At 32.2% G+C, this 22,615-nt stretch overlaps 1 protein-coding gene across 1 annotated transcript in view; it reads right to left on the reverse strand.

Moving 5' to 3' along the window:
- Positions 1–21,563, reverse strand: part of Sdc (Syndecan) — a 675,273-nt gene extending 653,710 nt beyond the window's left edge. Inside the window, exon 1 of the mRNA XM_085947155.1 lies at positions 21,330–21,563. Within this exon, the coding sequence (XP_085803281.1) occupies positions 21,330–21,395 (66 nt within the window). The 5' untranslated portion in view covers positions 21,396–21,563. The remainder of the gene's footprint in view (positions 1–21,329) is intronic.
- Between the last annotated feature and the right edge of the window lie 1,052 nt (positions 21,564–22,615).

A 22,615-nucleotide genomic window follows, 5' to 3' on the forward strand; every position in this document is an offset into this window, starting at 1 on the left:
TATTGTAATACATATTCATAAATAAAATATATAGTGAAACATTTCGCAGCCTCCCGCGACCCATGAGTCTGGAAAGCATTGAATTAGACAACAGATTACTTGGTAAAAAACACATGTAGGTATTTGTTAATAGTAGGTCAATTAATAAATTACTTGTTTTTTTAAACAAACATAACGCTGGTCTACTCAGGTATGCATACATACACTCTTATAAAGGCATAATGCACCAATGGATTTTAAGTAACGGTAATAATACTAACCTACTACTAGAAAATACTTGCATGACGTTCACTGACGAACCTGCTCCAATGCTGGTAGTTGTTATTGCAAAGTAATTAGACTATAACTGCATAAAAAAACGTTGAAAGTGCAATTTTTAAATAATTAACAATACAGTATAGACGCATACAACATTACATGAGCTATCTTCATAGGTACATATTGTTTAATGTGTAATTACTATAAGTACCTACCTAAGTAAACACAAGTAACTTTACTGTATTTGTGTATTTTATTATTATTATTCGTGTATTTTATATCTTAGTAAGACAGGAGATTTTTAACTAAAAAATAAGAAACTGTGTCAACTAACGTTATAAGTACATTTTTTCTTCTCTTTTTAACACAACAACAGGCGTTAGGGAGGCCCCCATACATACCTATAATATGCAAATATGAACCGAGGAAGCAGACCAATTTGAGCTTCCGCGTGTAACTATCACCTTCCGCAGGTAAAGAGAATAATTCCAGACAGTACAAACAACGGACAAGGTGCACTCCTGTATTAGCATAAAACAGTTGGGCGAATCCGCCATACATTTTGACAGCCGCGTGCTGGGTGGTAGGCATTAGGCAAGCCTTCAAATTTTTATGAACCAAGCTTCATATTATTCTGCCTATAGGAAGATCAAAGGCAACCTGTTCATTTATTTACGAGTATTATGAGTGCATGTCATTTTGACAAAACAAACCTGCGATGTGTTGTATTAAACAAGCAACATTGTTTTAATAATACAGGTCGATTAAATGGAACAAAGTAGATATGTACGTCAGCAAGTTTAACATTGATACATTAAACTGACGTGGTGAGTTGCGAATAACTTTTATTTTTACAGCATTTTAATTATCAATAGATAATGCACAATACCGTGTAGATAGTGATGTCATATTGAATAAAAGTATCGATACTGGTATTGCATCAGAAGAAAATTATCAATACTTTCAAGTATTGATAATTTTAATAACTAAAAAAATGCAGTACTTAAGTATATTTTATAGTCATCGGGAAGGGATGGATATTTCACAAAAGTTGAGGCTAACATGAATTACATAAAAACATTGGGGGACAAAGGGTTTAATGCGTTGGTGTAATCATTGTAATCTCATCCCATTTTACGGTAGGTATACATTTTTCGTCATGCATTTTTTTTAAAGTTAATATTACCGACCACAGTGTGAAGGGGTGAACACTGTCAAAATATTAACCTCAAAACTATATATTATTTATTTTCAATCAATGAACAAATAATACGAAAAAACACACTCCCTACTTCATATCTGCTGCAAAATTATGCAGAAAAGTACGTTGAAAATAACGGTCAAAATAATATTATATTATAAACATCTAATTTTAGCAACTTTTCAGGAGAGATAAAATTATGTTATTTGGTGGGTAGTAGCTTTCCCCACAGCAAAAATAATTGTCGCTATTCTAAATGTACAGTAATATAATAAACACCTGAAATTGTAATATAGATACGTTTTTCTCCCGTTTCTGTGAAGTTGCTAAAAATGATAGGAACATTATATTTTTGACACATGTAGGGATTTCAAAGAGAATTTTTAATTACGGAATTTCAAGATTAATATTATAATATTCTATCATATTAAAATAAAATAAATGACGTTTATCATATTCGACGTATTAAATCATAGCTTCAAAGCTCAACATATTTCGTTACTAAAATACCAATATTAGATACCTACTTACCTATTAAAAATGTTTTATAAATAATATACAATGATGATGATAATTACTATTATCATATTGGCTACCCGCTTCGTTGCTACAACGAATAAGTCATGTTTCATACATTATTATGATGATGATGATAATTATTTGATAACGGCCAAAATATGTCAATTTCAAGCATATTAAGTAGCAAACACTTAATGATTTATAATGGGTAATAAATAGTTAAAAGAATATTATGTAGGAGATACCGTATATAAGTGGCTACCAACCTTTTTGGCATGGGACCAAAGAATGAAGCATAACAAATCAAAAAAATGTTATGTCGGCGATTTTTCTATAACGACAAAAAATTACAAATTTGCTGTTGTTTATATTAGTATATGAACGATTTTTTAATTTTTCATAGCAACAACAACTTATTACGAGAAAAATCAAAACGTTTAGATGAAAACATTGTTTTTATTATGGGTTTATAACATTCTGGCTGTATTTATTGCTAATAATTTAATGCCGTCTATAATATAATAATAATAATTCATGACTCCATAGAATTTTATAATTTAAAAAATATAATTAAGGCGATATCTATCATATTTCCAAAGGTTCCACATGACTAAAAATACAACACAAGACATTATAATAATAATACATACATATTGTAAAAAAAATATCTACCTATTCTTCAAGGTATTCCTACTGGTTATGGCAGTTATTAATTATCAAGATTCAGATAAGTTGACCAACAAGAAAGGTTGAAAAGATGTAACATATTATACCTACTACGTAACAGCAGGTAAAGTTATGCATGCAAATAATTTAGTGACACATGAATAAAGATTTATTGGACATTATAAGAATGATGTCATAACCGTAGGAGTATATACCAAGTTGGAACATTTTGGGTGAATTTTGAATTAGACTGTGTTTCGACGTAAATTGTGGGTGTCTGGCCTACGTGTTTTTCTGGACCGACATGACTGTTTGTATGGAACCCACCCTAGACCGTCAGCGAAAGGTCAACCTGAGTGAAATGGCTGTTCGGACTATTAATACGCAGGCATGAATGTGGAGAAATACAGAATAACATCAGCGAACACGAGCTGCCATATTGCTGGAGAAGAAAAGTAAGCAAACAGTAGTGTGCTAAGTTTCTTGTATTGTGTTAACTGTCAACTCAACTCATGGTGGAAATGCATTGAATTATTAATTTAATAGTACGATAAAATTTTGCGTTACGTATATTAAATTAAATTAATACTAGTGTGGCTAAGTGTCGGACTTTAAAATTTTCAAAATTATCTGTAATTAATTATATAGGATAACTATCAATTACATATGTAACTTCCATATTGATACTTAGGTTTTTTGCGAGTCGACTTTTCCCTTTTATTATCTTCAGGCAACAAAACAATTCTACTGTCATAATATGCTATGATAAATGGAGTCCTAGATACTTTTGAAAAAGTATACATACATAAATTATATTTCTACTAACTAGTTACCTCCTGTCCGTTGAAAGGATTATCTTTTAAATTGAAGTTATAGTTACCTAAGCGATAGCGCTCATAGAACGCGTCGAGCGGGCGAAGTCGGCGAATGCAGTGTTTATTCATAACCATAATCACACGTCTCTTCCCACGCATTACCCTTCACCTATGTAATAAGCGGCCCAAGCAGCACAAAACAATTATTTTTACAGCGTCTCTCATAACAAAGCAATAAAAATATTATATTATTTCGGGTCTTGTAATAAATATTTACGACGACATTATTCAACCAGCGAAATATAATGACACGGAACAATGACTTCTCTGTAATTAAATAATTGCTTTTCGCCCGTCGAACGACGACGCCACGAGCGGCGTAATTTTGGTAGCCGTGTTCAATGAATGGACTTCTTTGTATTTTCATTAAATCGTATCGCCGAGAAGCGAAAAACGGTGACCCATGCGGCAAAAGGGGCGCAAGGCATCGTCAAGTCCAGTGGGCGCTGGCGTATTTGATTACGTTGTATTTTTGATGATTTACGCGCCACTTGTAGAAATTTTGCGCGAGCGCCGCACTCGCTGCGTCAATGGGCTTTATGCCTAATAGTCACAGCAAATCGGTTGAACTTTAATAAGTGTCGTTATTTGTCGTGCATGTATTTTCAATAGTCACGTCGGTCGATACAATAATATTATGCTTGAAGTCACTATGTACTTCTTGCGTTTTACGGCGTGATTGTCATTAAGTCATAAACCAAAGCTATGTTCAAAGTCATGGTCTATGGCGACTGTCTGTCACATTTCTATCCTACTAATCTGTTATGTGGCAAGTAAAGCACTATTGATCCTCGAATCAAGTTTACAAAAGAAATATGTAGTAAGCTTTTCGGTATTTATTATAAAGTGCATATTGTGTGATTTTCATGTTTACTTAAATTGTCGCAATTTTTTAAAACACGGTGTTAAATTTACAACAATTAATAGCGTACTTTAAAGATTAAGATATGTATCCTACTGATATCTGCTGTCAAAATATAAATCCGGAGATAGCCTTTGACGGTGTGCTAAATCCTCTCTTTATTTAATCAATGTGAAAAACAATTTTCAATCGAATGCTTTTTTGCAAAGATTGTTGTGTTATTCATATAATATATTTGATTTAAAAAAAAAATCGTTTTAAATTTATTTTTTCAACCTTATGGCATGAAAGGGTTACTACGTAGATAGGTACTGTTAAACGTTGTTTATATTTTATTCACGAAATGGCAAATTATACATTACTGTACTTTGCCAGTAGGTATTTTTTTAATATTCACAATACTAAAAATGTCTGGCAATAATTCCTAGCCTACAGTGTGTAAGCCTTATTATACTAATATTATGGTATGCTTTGGATACATACACCACTTCTAACCGTTTGTTTGAATTGTAAAAATACTTTTAGCAAATAACGTAAAAGAAAAATAATATATAAAAAGAAGAATACAATGTAGTATGTAAAGTAGCAAAAACGATCACCAAATAAAGACATCGGGGTGCCCCAATAATACAATTTTAGGTTCAGCCAGTATAGTGAAATATTGTAATGTATTACAAGATCTAACAATAATTACGATGTATGTTTAATGTTCAAGAGACTGACATTCTTTTTCAGGCTTTTCGGGTTCGGTATGACAATATGGTCGCCCGTGGGGATAAATAATATGTTTAGATCAATATGTTTTTGTATCTTTTATGACGTCAAGACCAATTATTGATTCAATACACCAAAACGACGCTGCCAAATATCGTGTTTTCATTATATAATAACCAGTGTTCTCAAAATGTTTTCTAACCACCTTGTCATGTTACATTTCACGTAACATGGCTACATTTCAAACGCAGATATTAAAATAAATAATGTTAATTTAAATAACAAAATTTGGCACAACCTTGTTAAAAAGTGTGTGTCAACCCTTGTTTCCAAGACAATGACGGTTAAAAATAGGCCAATCGGGTTTCTTCCCGCCTTTTTGAAAGCGTCTTGTTTACAAATAACTTATTTCCGCCCGCAAGATCCTCACTCCGAGATTAGATTCAGTACCGATCGGACGTGCTTGTTTAACAATTAGATACAGTTTCAACGCCATTTGTAGTTACTTCCTTTCGGACAGGGAGAAGGATTCGCAGTTCATAATTCCAGCCAAGATGAAGTTCCAGCCATCACAATTTAAACATAAAGTTAAGTAATAATTACCATCTTCCAACAAATGCTCTATGTCCCCATACCAAGTAAACGCTTCTCAAAGTTGTATTAAAAATCTGTATTTGTTTTAGTATGTTTTTAAATTTCAATGGTTTGTGTAATTAAATAACACTTTTCACGATTAGCTGTGTTCTTATTTTTATACTGTTATATTTAATTTGTAATTACACATCTTTCAAGGCGCCCAAAAATTATAATTTAATATTTCAACGAGTTTACAAATGACATTTTATTTGAGGTAGATAAATGATTTATAAAGCATTCTTTACACAGGGTTAAGTTGGCAGAAAGCCGAATCTTATAAGCTGTGAGATTAAATATTTCATGTTTTATTGATTGAATTAGTTGGCACTATATGTTTAATAATTGTGCATTACAATTATTAAACTTCTTTTACTATCATTCATACTAACTATTTACATTTTACTCCTTTCCCAATTTTCTATTATGACAACCTTGCCAATGAGGTACCGCCAAACTGTTCTCTTTAGGAATGCTGGGGCTGAGAGGTATCAGTAGGTATTTACAAAACTGTTTTAGACTGATTAACGACATAAAAACGGTAAAAATGATGTTTTCATAAACGCAAAAAAGATCTACATAAAAAATTACTTTTTAAAAAATATATGTTATTGTTGACAATATTATGACGAGCGACTTACCGAGACATAAATTCCTTGCTGTCAAAATTGATTTCTTGCCATATTTCTACGCGGATCAAGATTACAGGCAACCCTTTTTGAATTTTAAAAGCCTCGTGTCAGAGAAAGCTTTGCACCCCTTCACTGAGTACAAAATCCAGGCAGCACCAAAAATGAATGCTAACAAAATGTGCAACAAGAAGCTGCCAAATATTTGCCATCAAAAAATGACAAAAGATAACGGGATTTTCCCCTTTCATAGAGCAGTAGCTCCCTTTAATCTTTCGTAATTTGTAAGAGGGTGGACCTAATCCGGCCGGAGGGGCTCGGAGGGTTGCAGCGCGAGAAATGTTGATTACATGTTCACAGAATCCGAGCATTGTTTCTAAGCAAGATAACAAAGTTATTCACATCTGCACATTTGACCTGTGTTATGCATTGTGTCCGGTAAATTCCTGACATAAATGGCATTGTATCAACAAACACGGGCACAAATTCCAGAAATACGATAGATATTTAATTATTTAACTCTCACTTAGTATACATTAATGTGTATGGATATATAAACAATTATTATGGCATTTGATGGTAGAAGGGCCCACATGCGCCACGTACGTCAAAATGGAGTTGTATGATATTTTCAGAGCATAAGCCTGGACATTCCTTAAACGCTGTAGATAATCTATTTGTATAATTTTGAAGCCTTGTTATCCTTTATATTTATTTTAAATATTTGGTGACTGCGATGAAATTGTGATGAAAGTGTTTTTATTACATAAAATGGTATTCTTTTAAACCTGTCGATCTAATGTTTTAGAATATAGTCATATTTCAGTACATCCATGTGCAGTGGTGTTAAGATTTTTTAGATTTATTAATTTTTAAACGCATTTATAAAACCATTAGTAAAATTGTTGTAACATTATATAGTGAAATATTTACGATAAAAAATTATATTTATAATCTGTGATCCCAAATTTGACAAGAATTAGGCATTTTATTATTCAAAAAATGGGCACGATTAACACATTTGAAGATAATTCTAAAGATACTGACTATAAGCTATGTCTTTGACCATTCATATGTGATAAAACATCCTACGAATAATGATTGTTTTATAACAATGATTGACGAAAGAATAAGGTACTTAGTATTTTTTTTTAAATATGCCATTTCTATTGACATTTCCCAGTGGTTAGGCTACAACATACGGCCGTAGCCATAAATTGACAAACGAAATGAAGTAGGGAGTAAGATCATGTTAACGCGCGTATTTGAACATGTACCGAACCAAAAAAACCGATTTTTTTTTCATCAAGATGGCGTCAAATAATAAAAGCAAGCTTAACGTGCCGATGCAAGTTGTTTTCACCTTAGTTAATCTACTCTAGGCAATAATTCATGGCGAGTTGACTCGAATGATGATTCAATGTTAAATCGACAAGAGTAAAAATTTAACTTAAAAGTTAATCAACCTCTCACTTATCAATTGACTTTTAACCGTTACTCAACATACAGTTGAAAGACAAAAATCGCCAAGTGAGAAAACGGCACTACATTTTCAACCTGAATGTCATTTTTTAGATCCAACATGCAATCAGGCATGTGAAAATATAAGTCAGAGATTGTTAAAAATGAATATCAAGCTGAATGCTCAAAGTTGTTACGATATTACCGGTAAAAGTTCTGTTTCAAGGTTAATGCAGATTACAGAAATGGTAACACAACTGATAAATAATTCATTATACATACATAATAATATATTATAAGGAATTGGACTGGTCAAAGATAGGAAGGTAGCGCACATACTTACGTGATTGAAAATGTATCGTATTGTTTGCAAATGACATCGCTCTTCAAATAACAAAAATGTCAGGCGATGGATTGATAACCTGCTAAAACATGCACGCGATGACAACACCTTTTCGTATTCGCACGTTATTTATTTTATTTGCATAATTGACGCAGTAGTTCCTATCAAGGCCGGCTATTGCATTACGAAAAGGCACCAGTGATTGAATGCAAGTACTGCCACTTGCCAACAAATGAACTAAGCATGCAGTCAATTTGATGAGTGAAATATGCGAACTTGTCACGATTGGATTGACAAATTGAAGTCAAATACCCTGTTTCGGATCTTAGCATTTATTCAGCCGTAGAAAAAAATTGTCAACCTAATAAAATATCATAATGTACTACAAATGTCTAATGGGTTGGCGACATTTACATTCGTCCAATTCTTTGTGTACATACGCGCTATTATTTATCAATACGTTTACAATCTACAATAAGAGCAACCTACAGCGATTATTATCACAAAGACCGGAAAAAACCCCATGATAATCTCTCGCGGGTATATGAATATCCCTAGTTTAAAATTTTTTTTTTTTTAGAATTATTAATAACCATGTCCTTGCTTTTTCGTACAAGGTGGTTGTTAGTAATTTTGAACAATCACAAACAGCCAGGCTTTGAGAATGTTTTTGTCATGACCGGGAATCGAACCCAGGAACTCTCGGGTGGAAGGCGAGCGCCTTACCAACTTCACCACGAGAGCCGCCTCCCTAGTTTAAAATTAAGAATTATGGTAGCCGTCTCCACGGCGAAAGGACAAGATAATCTTCGTTCATTTTGTATTCACCTGTCGTGGCTACCAGCTTATCAAGGGGATGAAAGGCATCCCTGCACAGAGAGGGAGCCAGGTAGGGGAAAAGTATGCAGCGGGATATGCTAATGGCGTCGCTGGAACCTGCATGAAAGAGGTTTGTGGACGCTCAAATAGTTATGCGATGAAACTTGGCTGCATTTCCCATATTAGGTATATGCGATGTACCTAAAAGGCAGCCCTCAAACTTTCCGCTGCATAAATTGTGTTTTTTTTTTTAAATTACAATCAATAATATAATAGATAACAATATTAAATCGTATCACAATTCTGTAAATAGGCATAAGCAAAATTAGGAATGTGGAGATTTTAATCAGTTGAAATAAGTGATAGTGAACTAGTAAGTGGATAAATACAAACGCTGCTTAATGACATACATTTGGAGGATAGGTAATATCCAATCCAACATCAGTCAAAGTAAAATATGCCAATTGATGTAGCTATAAACCGCTAGTTTATCGACATTGGGTTTTGCCCTTGAGTTTTCTTATTATCTCTTATTTCTGTAACTTTCTGTATAATGGTGGGTATGGTGCATACAAAGACTGATAACCCGAACATCACAGAACATAAGAAAGCACCGGAAAATTATTTGGAGTCATATGAGTAAGAACTGTTCTGTGAAGTACAGTCAGACTATGATTGACAAAAAATCATACAATGGAGTGTATTAATTTAATAAAATTAAAAAACAGATTACACCATTATTACTAGTGGGGTTCCACCCTGGCCACCGTAGGCGCCCCAAAGCATTGTAATGTGGAGATTTAAATCGTCACTGTTCTAGCAGAAGACACTAATTCGAAAAAATGACATATTGAGTTAGTTATACCAAAATGTTCCTTATTTCAAACTTTCTTAATAAATAATCAGTCTTTATTTTAAAGTCATCCTTTTTACGATTACTTAATAAACTCACATGATAGACCATTTGAAACATTTTAACATCTTCAAAGTCAAATTACTCAAAACTTAGACTATAGATACATCCTCAAAACTAGTATTCTCTAGTTAGTGTGTTCTGCCAGAACAGAGACGAAATGCATTCTTTATGTTCCGTAATCTCGAAAAGTTGAACGGCGACATCCATTTTTTTTACTTTTCTATCTGAAAACCGGTGGATAGATCATCAACAAAAAAGAAAGTTGTATGGGGACCCATGTTTGGAGTAAGTATCGAACCACTCCCAAAATTTTAAGTGAATCAATTTTAAGTTTGTGGGTGTAAAGGAATTAAATGAAAATTGAGCGTTCAACGTGGCAATCCAGTCAAAAAAAAAGTTGAATTTTAAATGTACCTTTTTTTAATGTTATAAATAGATTTAACAAAAATGACGACATAGATCGCGACTTTCGACCATGCCAGGACAACCTTACCGGTATTCATCGCATAGTTATTTGAACAGCCACATATACCTACCGTGTAAACTTTGAGAAACTGTGTTAAATGGTATTTTAATACGATACGACGACGAGATACACAAACACCTATAGCGAAACTTCACATTGTAAAATATAAGTAGGTACATTAGTAGTTATTATAAAGTCGAGTGTGCGTAATTCTCATGTAACCTGCCATGCAGGTAAATACTTAAACGAATAATTATTGCAATAAATTCTAATAATTGTAAGCACCTCGGCTTTGTAATTCGTATTGCTTTACGTTTTACTATGCACATATTTTAGTTATACACGTATCGTAGTTACAATTTACTATTAATCAATGAGTAATTCATTTTAATTAGGTACCGAGATGAGTACCTGCTAGCCATATTAAGATGAAAAAGAAGAATAAACCTATAGACTATATAAGTAACTAAATGATAAAAAGAACTTTTTATATACAACGTTTTTAAATTTTCTGTTCAATTATTATGCTCAATATGCTCAAACTTCTACTTGATATGAAGTAAATAAAAAACAAACAAATAAACAAATACAGTATACTGAAATGTCATTTTGATTTCCATAGTAACGCACGTATATATTAATAATTTGGTTGCTAGGACTCACTTAGCAATGAATAATAGTGGATTGGATTAAGAATTTCTTCCGAAATAACTTTTCATACAAAACAGAATTAACTGAAAATGAATTCAATTCTACTTAAAGATGGCTAAAAGTATTAAAATAATGCACTGGCATCGTGTTCTGATATATTCTAAAAGTTTCAAATGTCTAGTTAGTCGGGAAGTTAGTTAAAAATCGATTGCAAGATTTGTACCGGATAAACAACTACCGGACAAATAAGAATATGAGCTAATAAAAACGTTGTAAAATATAATATAATTATTATAAATCCGTTCCACGACAGAACCCGATGAATGTTTCTGAATTAAATTTCTTAACGGAACCCGTTTATATTTTGTACAGCATAACGGAACCCCTTGAATATTTTTAACGTAGTGTACAAAAAATCTTGGTTCAAGGTCAAATAGATACATTTTAATTGAAATTGCATGTTTAATATGCGATAGTCAAAAAATAGACAATGCTTTTATTTTTGAATTTGTTACAGTGTGTTTTATAATAGTTTGTGCTAATGAACTATTAGACAATATTATTTTCTTGCTAAGTCTTAATTTGTGACGCTTCTGAATGTGAAAGTTCGTGGTGAATAATTAGAATGACATTAATTTAAAGATTGCGTATATTTAACATTTTTTACAAAACGTATGAGTGGAGTGCATAGATAAATAAAATTATCGAACAACTTGCCACTTGCGTGTAACCACCTTGCTGCTACTACATTTCATTGACTATACCAGTGGTTTCCAAACGTATGTTACTACGCCTCCCTTTTAAAAAAATCTAATCTTGGCGCCTCCCCCCCCCCCTTTATTTCATTAAATAATACAGACAACTTTTTATAAATAGTCAACAATGTACTAATTCAAAAATTAGTACACTCCAGGCCACGATCTTTCAACCACATATTTAAAATATTTTATAGGTCCGAAACAAAGTAGCGCCGCAGCCGACTTTTTTACTATTACTAAAATAATTTGAAAAGTGCATTAGCAAACTAACCAAGAACTCAGTAAATAGATTTTTGTTTGCTTCAACATATCTGGCGTAAAAATCATTTAAAAGTGGAGACATGGCGAACTTACTTTTTCGTAATTTTGACTTCAGAAGCTCCAATTTTTTATGAATGCCTTCACTTTGTCTTTTTAAATCAGTGAATGCATTGGTGGTCCTTGCATTGATTTATTCATTCATTTGTTTTTAAATTTCAACCAAATAGACGAATTTAGCATCAAAATTATCATTCCTAAACAAATTTGTCTCAGATTTCAACATTATGATTTGACCCTTTTCATTTTTTCACGAGATGGCCAGCGCGCTTCACAATAGTATAGAAGTGAGGTTTTATAAAATTAGTCTCCATATTTTCAGACAGGTTTGCAAACAATCTTTTATATGACTGTTATTTTATGTAGTTTATAACTAGCGGCCGTTTTATAAACTATGCATTGGCAAACTGCAAACCTGTGGCTACATTAATAGTGTTAAACTTTTCGCGCCTCTCAGTTTGGAAATCGCTGGACTATACAATAAAATAGACATGATCAAATAATGTGTCTTCCGCAATATAAAAAGGTAGGTAAGTACTTACTGACGATATTTTATATTTAATATGTGTATTCTCTTCGCGCAATCTTCTAACTTAGCACATAAAGCAGCATTTAGGAAACGTTGACCCGGTTAAGTAGGTACCTATTTTATAAGCACTTTTCAAATTTTAAAATGTGCTTTTACTTATAAAAGGTTTATAGCAACTTATTAGGCCTTATTTTATCATATAAATGAAATTGATTGATCGATTGATGGACGCAATGTGAGTGAATGTCTGGAGGCCGGGCAGGATTTCTGGATTACGTCCCAAATTCACGAACAATGGATATCAAAAATTTGTCCGGCGCGATAATATTAATCAAATATTTATTTTTCAATTAATAATAAATCCACACCAACAACTGCACTAGGTATACGAAATTCGCATGGGATAGATACAGAGGAAAATTCTACAGCATCATATATATAATACAAGAACAATATAATATCATATTATGTAGGTGTTATAGCAAGATAAAAAATAATTATAAAATACTTGAGTAAATAAAGAAATTTTCCACAGGTAGATAGGTACTTATTGTAATACGTACCTTTATTATTAAAATTTTCGCAATTTTCACTTCATATGGACAATATTATTTATGTTTCAAAGCGATTTCTTTCTAGTAGGTAGGTAGTAGAATAACTGCATTTTGTTGTAGTGCATGGGCTATTTTCGAAAATGGATAATCGTTTGGCAATGTACGGTATCAGCGGGTGTGCGGGCGGATCAGCCGGGCAATACGCTACACCCCCACTATGAAGTATATTGACACTGATAACATCGACTATTGGTGTTGGAAAAGCATTGCACACACAAGCAAGCGACCTTATTTATATATTATGGAATAGTTTTATATGCAGGAGTAGAAAAAAATATTATGTTAAGAAAATGACAAAGAAGAAATAGGCATACAAGACATGGAAATTTATAAAATGTCATTTGTAAGTACATAGTTACACGATACTGTAATTAATTACTATAAATTTATTGTATATGTTCTATGTATACACAATATGATGGGGTTTCGTCATTATCAGTTTTACGTTTAGTTTAAGTAGATTTTTTTAGTGTTATCATTGCAACTCATAATTTTACATAGAGGTACTTAACAATGTCATTTTCATTACGTAACCATTAGCCAATTAAAATAAAGCATTGTGTGAAGCTAGATAAATTGAATTGTTTTTTATTCTATTCTTATTAATATATAAGTGTATAATAATGGTTTAATGCAATGTTTCTTAACCTTTTTACATCCGCGGACCACAAAAAAATCAAAAAATGTTTTGCGGACCATCAACATTGAAATAAAATATTAAATATTTGTATTTACACTATTTTTGAAACAATTGTCGACATATAATACAACCCCACTTCGAATTTTGGGTTTATAGGTAACTATTTTTGAAATGCAGAAAATTTTTGCGGTCCACCCAAAAATCTTCGCGGACCACCGGTTAAGAAACTATGGTTTAATCATACTGTTTAATGATTCCATTTTTGATTGATATATATAATTAATTATTGTATTCATATTTTAATTAATAAATGGGAATATATTTATATACCTACAGCTCACCTACCAAAGATGAAGATTTCTGAATTTCGTTTGCAAAAATAATATCCGAGATGCCACAACAAAATGTACCTATTCTACCCTACCTAATATCAAAATCCGTTCCAAATAGGTTTTTCAATTGTTCGGTGTAATTTACATTCATATCATTTAATAAAGGCTTTAACTATTGTTATAGTTCTACGACTGTTCCTTCAAATTATATAGGTATGCATCCATATATTCCGTGAAATCTTCTAACATTATTGTTTTGTAGTGCTGTATTATTTAATGCTGCATTAGACACAGTAATTTTCAAAGATTTATCTTTATTATTCCTTCATTAGAAATACCAGTAAAATAATGATAATATTATGTAAACGTCATTCCATTTAGTTCATTTAGAGGCCAACTGCACGTAGACAATTATATGTGTGAGATGATAAAAACAAAACAAATACACTAGAATCTGGTGTAGTTAAATAGATAAACCAAGGCTTTGGTAGGTCTTCGTAAACTGGCTGACACGCTTTCACCAATCTAAGCTACCCACAGTTAAGTTGCCCATCCTCTGCTCTCGTCTGTCTGGAATTTGTTCGGTAATGAAATACTTAGGACTTTGACGGTTTTCCATAATTACTTAGAAGTCGGTAGGTCGAACGAGTACCCATTCACTATAAATATTTACGAAACATTTGGCATAAGTAATAAGTTACATAATGCACTTAAGTACGGAATAAAATTGTCCATATAACTAAAAAAAACTACTTAATCATCACATGTGCCGGGATGAATCTCAAAATCTAGCCAATTCAAGAGATAGGTTTACACATTTCACGCCAGTATTCCCTTATGGATCTGGATATTGATTGCTTAAGGTAGCTACTTAGTGAGACTGACATTTCTGGGTTTCGATGGTTACTAATGAGAATATTTGATGCGGTTTGGGTTTAGGGTAGACGTTTCAACTGTAACTTTACAGCGGATTTCAGCAAGATAGTTAGGATGGTCTGGTCATATCTATATTCCATACTCTATGCTGCACCCGAGTGGATTAACCGTCAGAGCAAATTTCAACTCATTGGCGCAAGTATCTATCAGAATAAACTTGTACAAAGTACAAGTCATCGGTAATTGACAGCAAGCTTTGGATGGACAACTAAACCTGCAAAGGCCAGGTTCCACGGCGAGCATGTACGTAATTATAAGATCTAATCATGTGCTTTTCTCACAATATACATTGTAGTCTGAGTTCGACAATAATAATGTAGGTATACGTACATTTTTAAATATTTTTTAAACATCCAAGTACCAAGGTTGAACGTTTTAAGTAATAAGAGATGTAACTCGATAAAAACAATTTATTTTGTAATCATTACCGTCATTACTTGACCGAAAATGTATAAACAACGTTTTTATACAAATGCCGACGTTTTTTTTAATATCCCATAGGGAAAATATAACATGTACAAATACAATGACCAACAAGCAAGTGTGGCGGGAAAAATTTCACTATTTCATCAGAAGTATCAATACGTGGTCTCGTGGAGTATTGTTTTGATTAAAGCGCGCAATTTCTTACTGCATGGACTGTTAAAACGGCATTCAACTGGGTGGCAATGTTTTCACGTGTGTGTATATGCGTTTAGTTTTAAACAGATATTTGTGTGAGGGAAAAAATTCACAATAATTAATAATTGCACACATAATTTAGATTTCGGTAAGATGTATGTAGGTATGTACTAGGTACTAGGCTTCAGATTAGTTACTTTGATCATCAAAATATTATCCACGGAACATGTAGCAATATGGCCGATATGTTTATATTCATTCACATGACTGTTTCTATATATAGATAGGTATATTGTTTATTTGCTGTATATTGGGAAAACCTAGTGCAATATAGCTTACATGTAAATTGAAACAAAGATTTCCTACTGTTTGCAAGAAATACGTCATCGGTACCAAAAATTTAAATTTAAAAGGTAAAAATTATTTTAATAATCTATGATATAAGATATAGTAAATAATAAGAACTTACATACACTCATTCGTATTAGAAATAACTGTTTTGTGCTAAGTAGATAAGTAATTAAATAGTTATAAATTATAATTACTTACTCATATTAAAATTGTATGGTTGAATACTGTTCTTCGTGATTTGAAGTATAAATTTAATGATTTAAGTATTATTTATGAGTTCCCTGAATATGCCTATTTAATATGTATGGTTTATTGTCTACTGAGACTCTACTCAGTTATTTATAGTTTGTGATTTCTCGACTTACTTATTTAATTAATTGAAAATCGAGAATTCTCGATATCAAGAATGTTATCTAGAAAATTCTCGAGAAATCGATATTAAATACTATATCTACCGATTTTCTTTCATTTTTTTTAGATTTTTTACTCAGCCATAAAAAAACATTCTAAATCGATGAGGTGACGGCTTTTTCTTTTAGCTTTACAGGCCAAAAAAAAATTTCATCGAGAAATTTACCGGCGAGTTGTTTAGATACCGCTTCCGGTCGGCAATTTAGCCAAATAATAATTATATTTCAGTGGGTCTATTCTATATTTATCGACCGCTAAAGTGATAAATATTATCAAACGTAGGTTTGTATCAAAGTATTAGCATTTATTGTAACAATTACAATAAGTTGGTTGTACTTGTTGCAATAAGTGCTATATTTTAAAAGCACCTCTCTTGGCTGTGATAAAATTTAGAGCGAGATAGACAGTTTTGACTGTTTACACGGCTAATTTATTGTAACAATTATTATAATAAGTACCTCAATACAAATAGATGTAATAAATATTATCACTTTATCGGTCGATAGTCGCCTTGTGTATAGAATAGACCCACAGGAGAATCTAATTCAAGATTTTCTCGAAAAATGCGAATTCTCGAAATTTCGGAAAATTAATTTCTCAAGATTCGAGATTATTTCTCAAGAATTATCCAGATGAGATTTCTCGATCACAACAATATACACCTCATTTGCTTGGTGAAACATATTAATATCTGCCAATATATCTATTTTTATATTTTAGATTATGTCGCATTACATCGTAATAGTATATTATTATGTACTTGACACTTTATAATATAATAATTAAAATTAAAATATTTATATATGTACTTCAATAAGGGTCACCTCCATTCCTTCACTTGTGTTGGAGTCGTGACCCATTCGTGGAGAGTGTATCAATGTTATCGCGTCAACATTTGTTATGCGTTTTAATTCAAAGCTGATCTCATTAACATGTTACCAAGTAATGGTTATATTTTTTCTCACCTTTTAAATATCAACAAATTCACGTAAATAAGCATATAAAGTGAATTCCTAGTATCTATGTCATTTCTATGACAATGTTTTAGTAAAAATACACATCGCAAAGTAGGTAGGTACCTACCTAGCAAGTGGATACTTATTTTATTTTTTTTTTCTAGATGCCTTTATGGATACCTCGCATTTACTATCGAGGTTTCTTAAGGACTTTGGCACGCAAACTACTCTACTTGATGCTAGTCAAATGAAAATTGTGCCGGCTGAGAGAATATGCCTTATTGAAAACTGTTCTTCTACCCGCATCGGGTATTGCTGATTTGAATTCGGCCAGGGCCTATGATACCGCCTTGCAAAAACCCTGGAAAATTCTTAGTAGCGCAAGGCGGAGTGGATACTTATTGAAAATTAAAAAAAAATCTTTCACATTCATATTGTTAAATTAGAAACTTTAGATTATATACATACCTATATAATATTATAGGTATTTATACTAACAATTTTGGTAGGCAAAATTATGTATTAAAGATATGGACAATGATTTTTAAAAATCTAAGAAAACATTATACCTAATCATTAAGTACATTAGTTGCATAAAATAAATATTAATATTTCAATAATGCAAGCTGTGAGGAATTCACTACGAATTCGAATGCAATTAATCATGAATACCTATGGGAAGTAAACTACTTACCTTATTATAATATATTGTATTTTATTTTACTTAATACAATGTCTTTCCACCAATAATTGACGATTAACGCCATCAAACATAGTAAGTACTTATATTTGTAGCGAATTCAACAATATTTTATTAGCAAAAAGACATGTATTCTGACGGTTAATGAACTATGTTATATATTATTATATTATCAATCACTGCGTACTTTTTAATTAATTTTTAATTACCACATTTAAATAACATGCTAATTGCATCTAATGGCCGTTTAACGGGGACACGGCAGCCGTGTCGTCCGCGTCGAACGAGTTTTAAAGAATATTATTCTTAACAATTGTAATGTAAATAAACGTTGAGGTAGGCGATTAATTGATTGTCTTTGCAACGAATGTTCTCAACTAAGTCTTTCCAAACTTTTAATAGTCATCTGAAAGACATGAAAATCTATTAACTAATAGTGGGTGTATGTTTAATGTGAACAACGCAGGAGTTGGAAGCGATGAATTGTGTAGTGAGGAGGAATTCAGCCAATGTCATTCGCGAGAAAATGGGAACCGGTGAATTCCACAGGATATGAAATATTTCGAGACGGGGTGGAGCAGACGAACATTACTTTATTATTATACATATAAAAGTGTATGCTGCTTGCCGTATGTATTAAGAAAGGTAAACGGCTTTATGAAGCGGAAGAGAAAAAAGGATATGAGTTTCAAAAAAAAAAAAACAAAAAAAACGTTACATGCCAATTTCCGGTAAGCATATGCGAATTTTCATCTGTTAACATACTGGAATAATGAAAAATCTTTTATAATATTTGACTCCGAGGTATGCGCACTTGCTTCTAGGTAATAATATATTGAGATAATAGAAAAAAATGACTCGCAATATTATAATCTACCTGAATTCTAGCAGAAACAAAATGTACATACTTAGTCATAGTTATTATTTTAATACGAATATAGTATAAGATTACATTTATATATTCTTCTGGCTTTGTTTTACAGCGATTGACGATTTGACGAATTACTGAAGAAATGGCCATCCCGACAGGTACAGATTAGAAAATAATTCGTGAAATATTGGGAATGTTAAGGTAACGCGAGATGTGTACCGTGAATGCTAAAACCATTTCAGGACCAGTGATACCAACCGTACTATAATTATAGTACAATACTATATTTTTAATTCCGCGAAAAATGTAAAATACTATAATTTTACACCAAATAAACCAAAATACTGTAATTTTAAACGATTCAAGACGAAAAATGTTCCTGTACTGTATATTTTTCAGAAATACTATAATTTTTACACCTTTGTACTATAAGCAGCATAGAAAAAGATGGCAACACTGTTCAGGAAACTAGTCGCCAATCAATGGGTGCTGCCAGGAGAACTTGGAGATACTCTGTGACGACCCAGTATTTTATTGTATCGTTTGTTTGCGATTTATTTTTTATCATAGATACACACATATTACTTAAGTACTTATATAAAAAAATCCTCCTTCAAAAATTCCACTTATTGGAACTTATAATAAAACGTGCCATTTCAAATTTGATGACTCCTTTTACTGACGTCTTTCGCTGTACGAAGAATTATATTTTACCAGAAACGTGTTAGGTTAGGTTATAATTATTGACCTGTTATATTGGGACTAAGAATATACTTGTCGGTAATGTTGTAGGTATATAATTATAATTGTTATGCATTAATCGTTTTTAATCACCTCAATAGGACTATTTATAATACCTATAAGTATTATGTATGTTGAATAGTAGTTGCCACCCGTAGGTGCTACCCAAAAAACAATTACTTCACATATTTTACTACCTAGTTAAACTTAGGTAAGTACGTACCTACTATATTTTAAAATAATATATTTTATATATTTTACCGCCGCCTGGGATGTGTACAGCGACCCCCCGCCTGGCGCGGCCGTGGATAAGGAAATCAAATAGGGCCTATTTTTAAGATATTTTTTTTCAATAGTACCAACGTCATTACAGGAGATGTAGGTGAACAAAGTGCATTTAAGTAAATGTCAAGGGAATATTTAAAAAAAAATATTACATATTAATCTGTCATTGTTTTCATCCTGTTTAGATAATATAAGCTCCCATGAAAGTCATGTACCTAGTTACATATCTACGTAATTAAAAGAAGCTTTGTTTTTCAATTTTCAATTTCAATTTTCAATTTATTTATTTTACATATTGTGGACATTACAAATTATAAGTTTAAGACGTTCACAACATGACATTTAGAAACAAAGAAATATTATTAAAACAGTTTTATGTACATAACACAAGAGATAGATCAGTATTAAGTTATTCTACAGTATAAATTTGTAAATACAAAAAATATTAGGTACCTATATAGGTAAATCGAAGTGAGGAAATTAGTTCGACTGTAAATATGTAATACCTAGGTAGGTATAATAAATATTTATAGAAACTGTTGTCCACAAGTTAAAAGAAATATTTTGATAAATGAATAAATACATGATTATCTTTTAAAAAGGTCACTTGTTCACTGACGTCCAATGACGATAAATTATTATTACCTTCTTGATGGCACAAAAAGTTGTTTTAACTAAAAAATATTGCAGTATTTAAGTTTATTTACAAAATTATAATCGAATAAGAAGTACCTAGTTAGGTACATACTTATAAAAGAATAATAATATTAATTAAGAATAATATTACATTTGCGTTAACATTGTTTACTTTTAATTGGAATTTGTACATGCGACTGGAGTACGGTTAGTTTATCTATAAGAAATTTAGTATGGGAAGATACTTTCAAATCAAATAAATACATTAAATGACTCGATTAGACTGATTGGAGAGAGACCATATAAATAAGATTATAACGTGGAACAACTTTACTTACGCACACAGTTTCAACGTAGCGTGTTGACGTTTGTCGCATGTGCTACATACCAATGCACCAAACACCTGGTCGAATTTATCCAAAACATTCGAAATACTCACGGAAAAATGCACAATACGCCGGCTTAACGTTTTGTAAAAGCCTCATTGTTTATATTATATTATAACAGAAAGAAATACTACGTCGAGTTCATTCAAAATCACGCATGGATTTGACAAGAGCCCAACAAAGCTCAAAGTAATCCCTATATACCCCTCAGTAGAGTGTTTGTTCGCTTACCTCTGTCGCTTGTGCATATCCTACCAGGACAACACAGGAAAGCCATAGATAAATCCTTAAATGCATTACACTTATAATTCACACCGTGAGTCGAAATAATTCGACCTCACAAATATCTTACACAAGATAATAAGCCACCGCACACGGAACAATTCAAGGGATAAAATCACATACACAACACTCAATTTGAGAGACGGCGACACAACCTCCCTGATCAATGAGAATAAGCAAACTGACGGTGTCAGTGGCGCGCCTGTGTTCATAGACTATCTAAACTAAATCCAGTCTGTATGTATACAATACGAAATGCGCGCGCGTTGCGTCTGCGGCGACATCCCGCGTCAAATGTTGGCGCCAACTTTTAAAATTATCTTTATCACAACGAATCCCCGGTAAAAATACCGGAAAACAAGGGGGATGGTAAATTATGTTGATTATAATTTTTTATTTCATCATTTTGCTTATTATAATGTAAACATTTTATAAAAAAAATTGTAAGTACCATACTTTCTCAAAATTATTTTTTTCCATAAGTAAATTTTGGTCAGTTGTTTTTTTTTTATTTTGGGCACTAAATATGATCGCACAAAACGGATCAGACAATACATATTATTTAATGTTTTTTATGTTTTTGAAATGTTTTTGAACGTTGATTAAAAATGAAACAAAATTGAAACAATACAACTGGGCAATCCACATGATATTTCATAAGGGGATCACGAAATTGTGAAAAATTGATACCCAACCCTTTCTCAATGGGACCATTTTATCGTTTTTTAATTGTTCGCGGGTCCGCACAGAACACAATTTCTGAGAGTTTAAATACAATATTACTTGTAATTAATTAATGTGTACGGAAACGCAGAGTTCTTAAACAGAATTAAAAACTGCTCTTCAAAATGGCATTCAAAACATTTAGTTTATTTTGTATGTTATTTATTAGCGCAGCTAACAGTTCTGCCAATTTTGGCAACTGTCGTTAAACTGACAAAACTTGTCAGCCGGTCAGTTAAAAACAATATATCCCATATTTTTCATGCGCACGGTATGAGAAAAAATGGTCCTCCGTCTGTACCTAGATCATGGCTCCCACATCCCGAAGCGGGCCCCCATGCTAGGATCTTTGGCGGGCCCCCTACTTATCGCTAAGGTTAAAGGCAATGTGACGATATACAGTTGGATATTCCAAATGGTGTTCGAGGTAAACTTAAGGGTATTTTTAGCGATTTTTTGTATTTTTAATACACCCACTTTTATGTTGATGTGCACAATTATTATGGACATGT

The sequence above is a fragment of the Rhyacophila brunnea genome, unplaced genomic scaffold, assembly GCF_057557595.1.
Source record: "Rhyacophila brunnea isolate RB1 unplaced genomic scaffold, BYU_Rbru_1.0 scaffold_2, whole genome shotgun sequence".
In the NCBI taxonomy this organism is placed as follows: domain Eukaryota; kingdom Metazoa; phylum Arthropoda; class Insecta; order Trichoptera; family Rhyacophilidae; genus Rhyacophila; species Rhyacophila brunnea.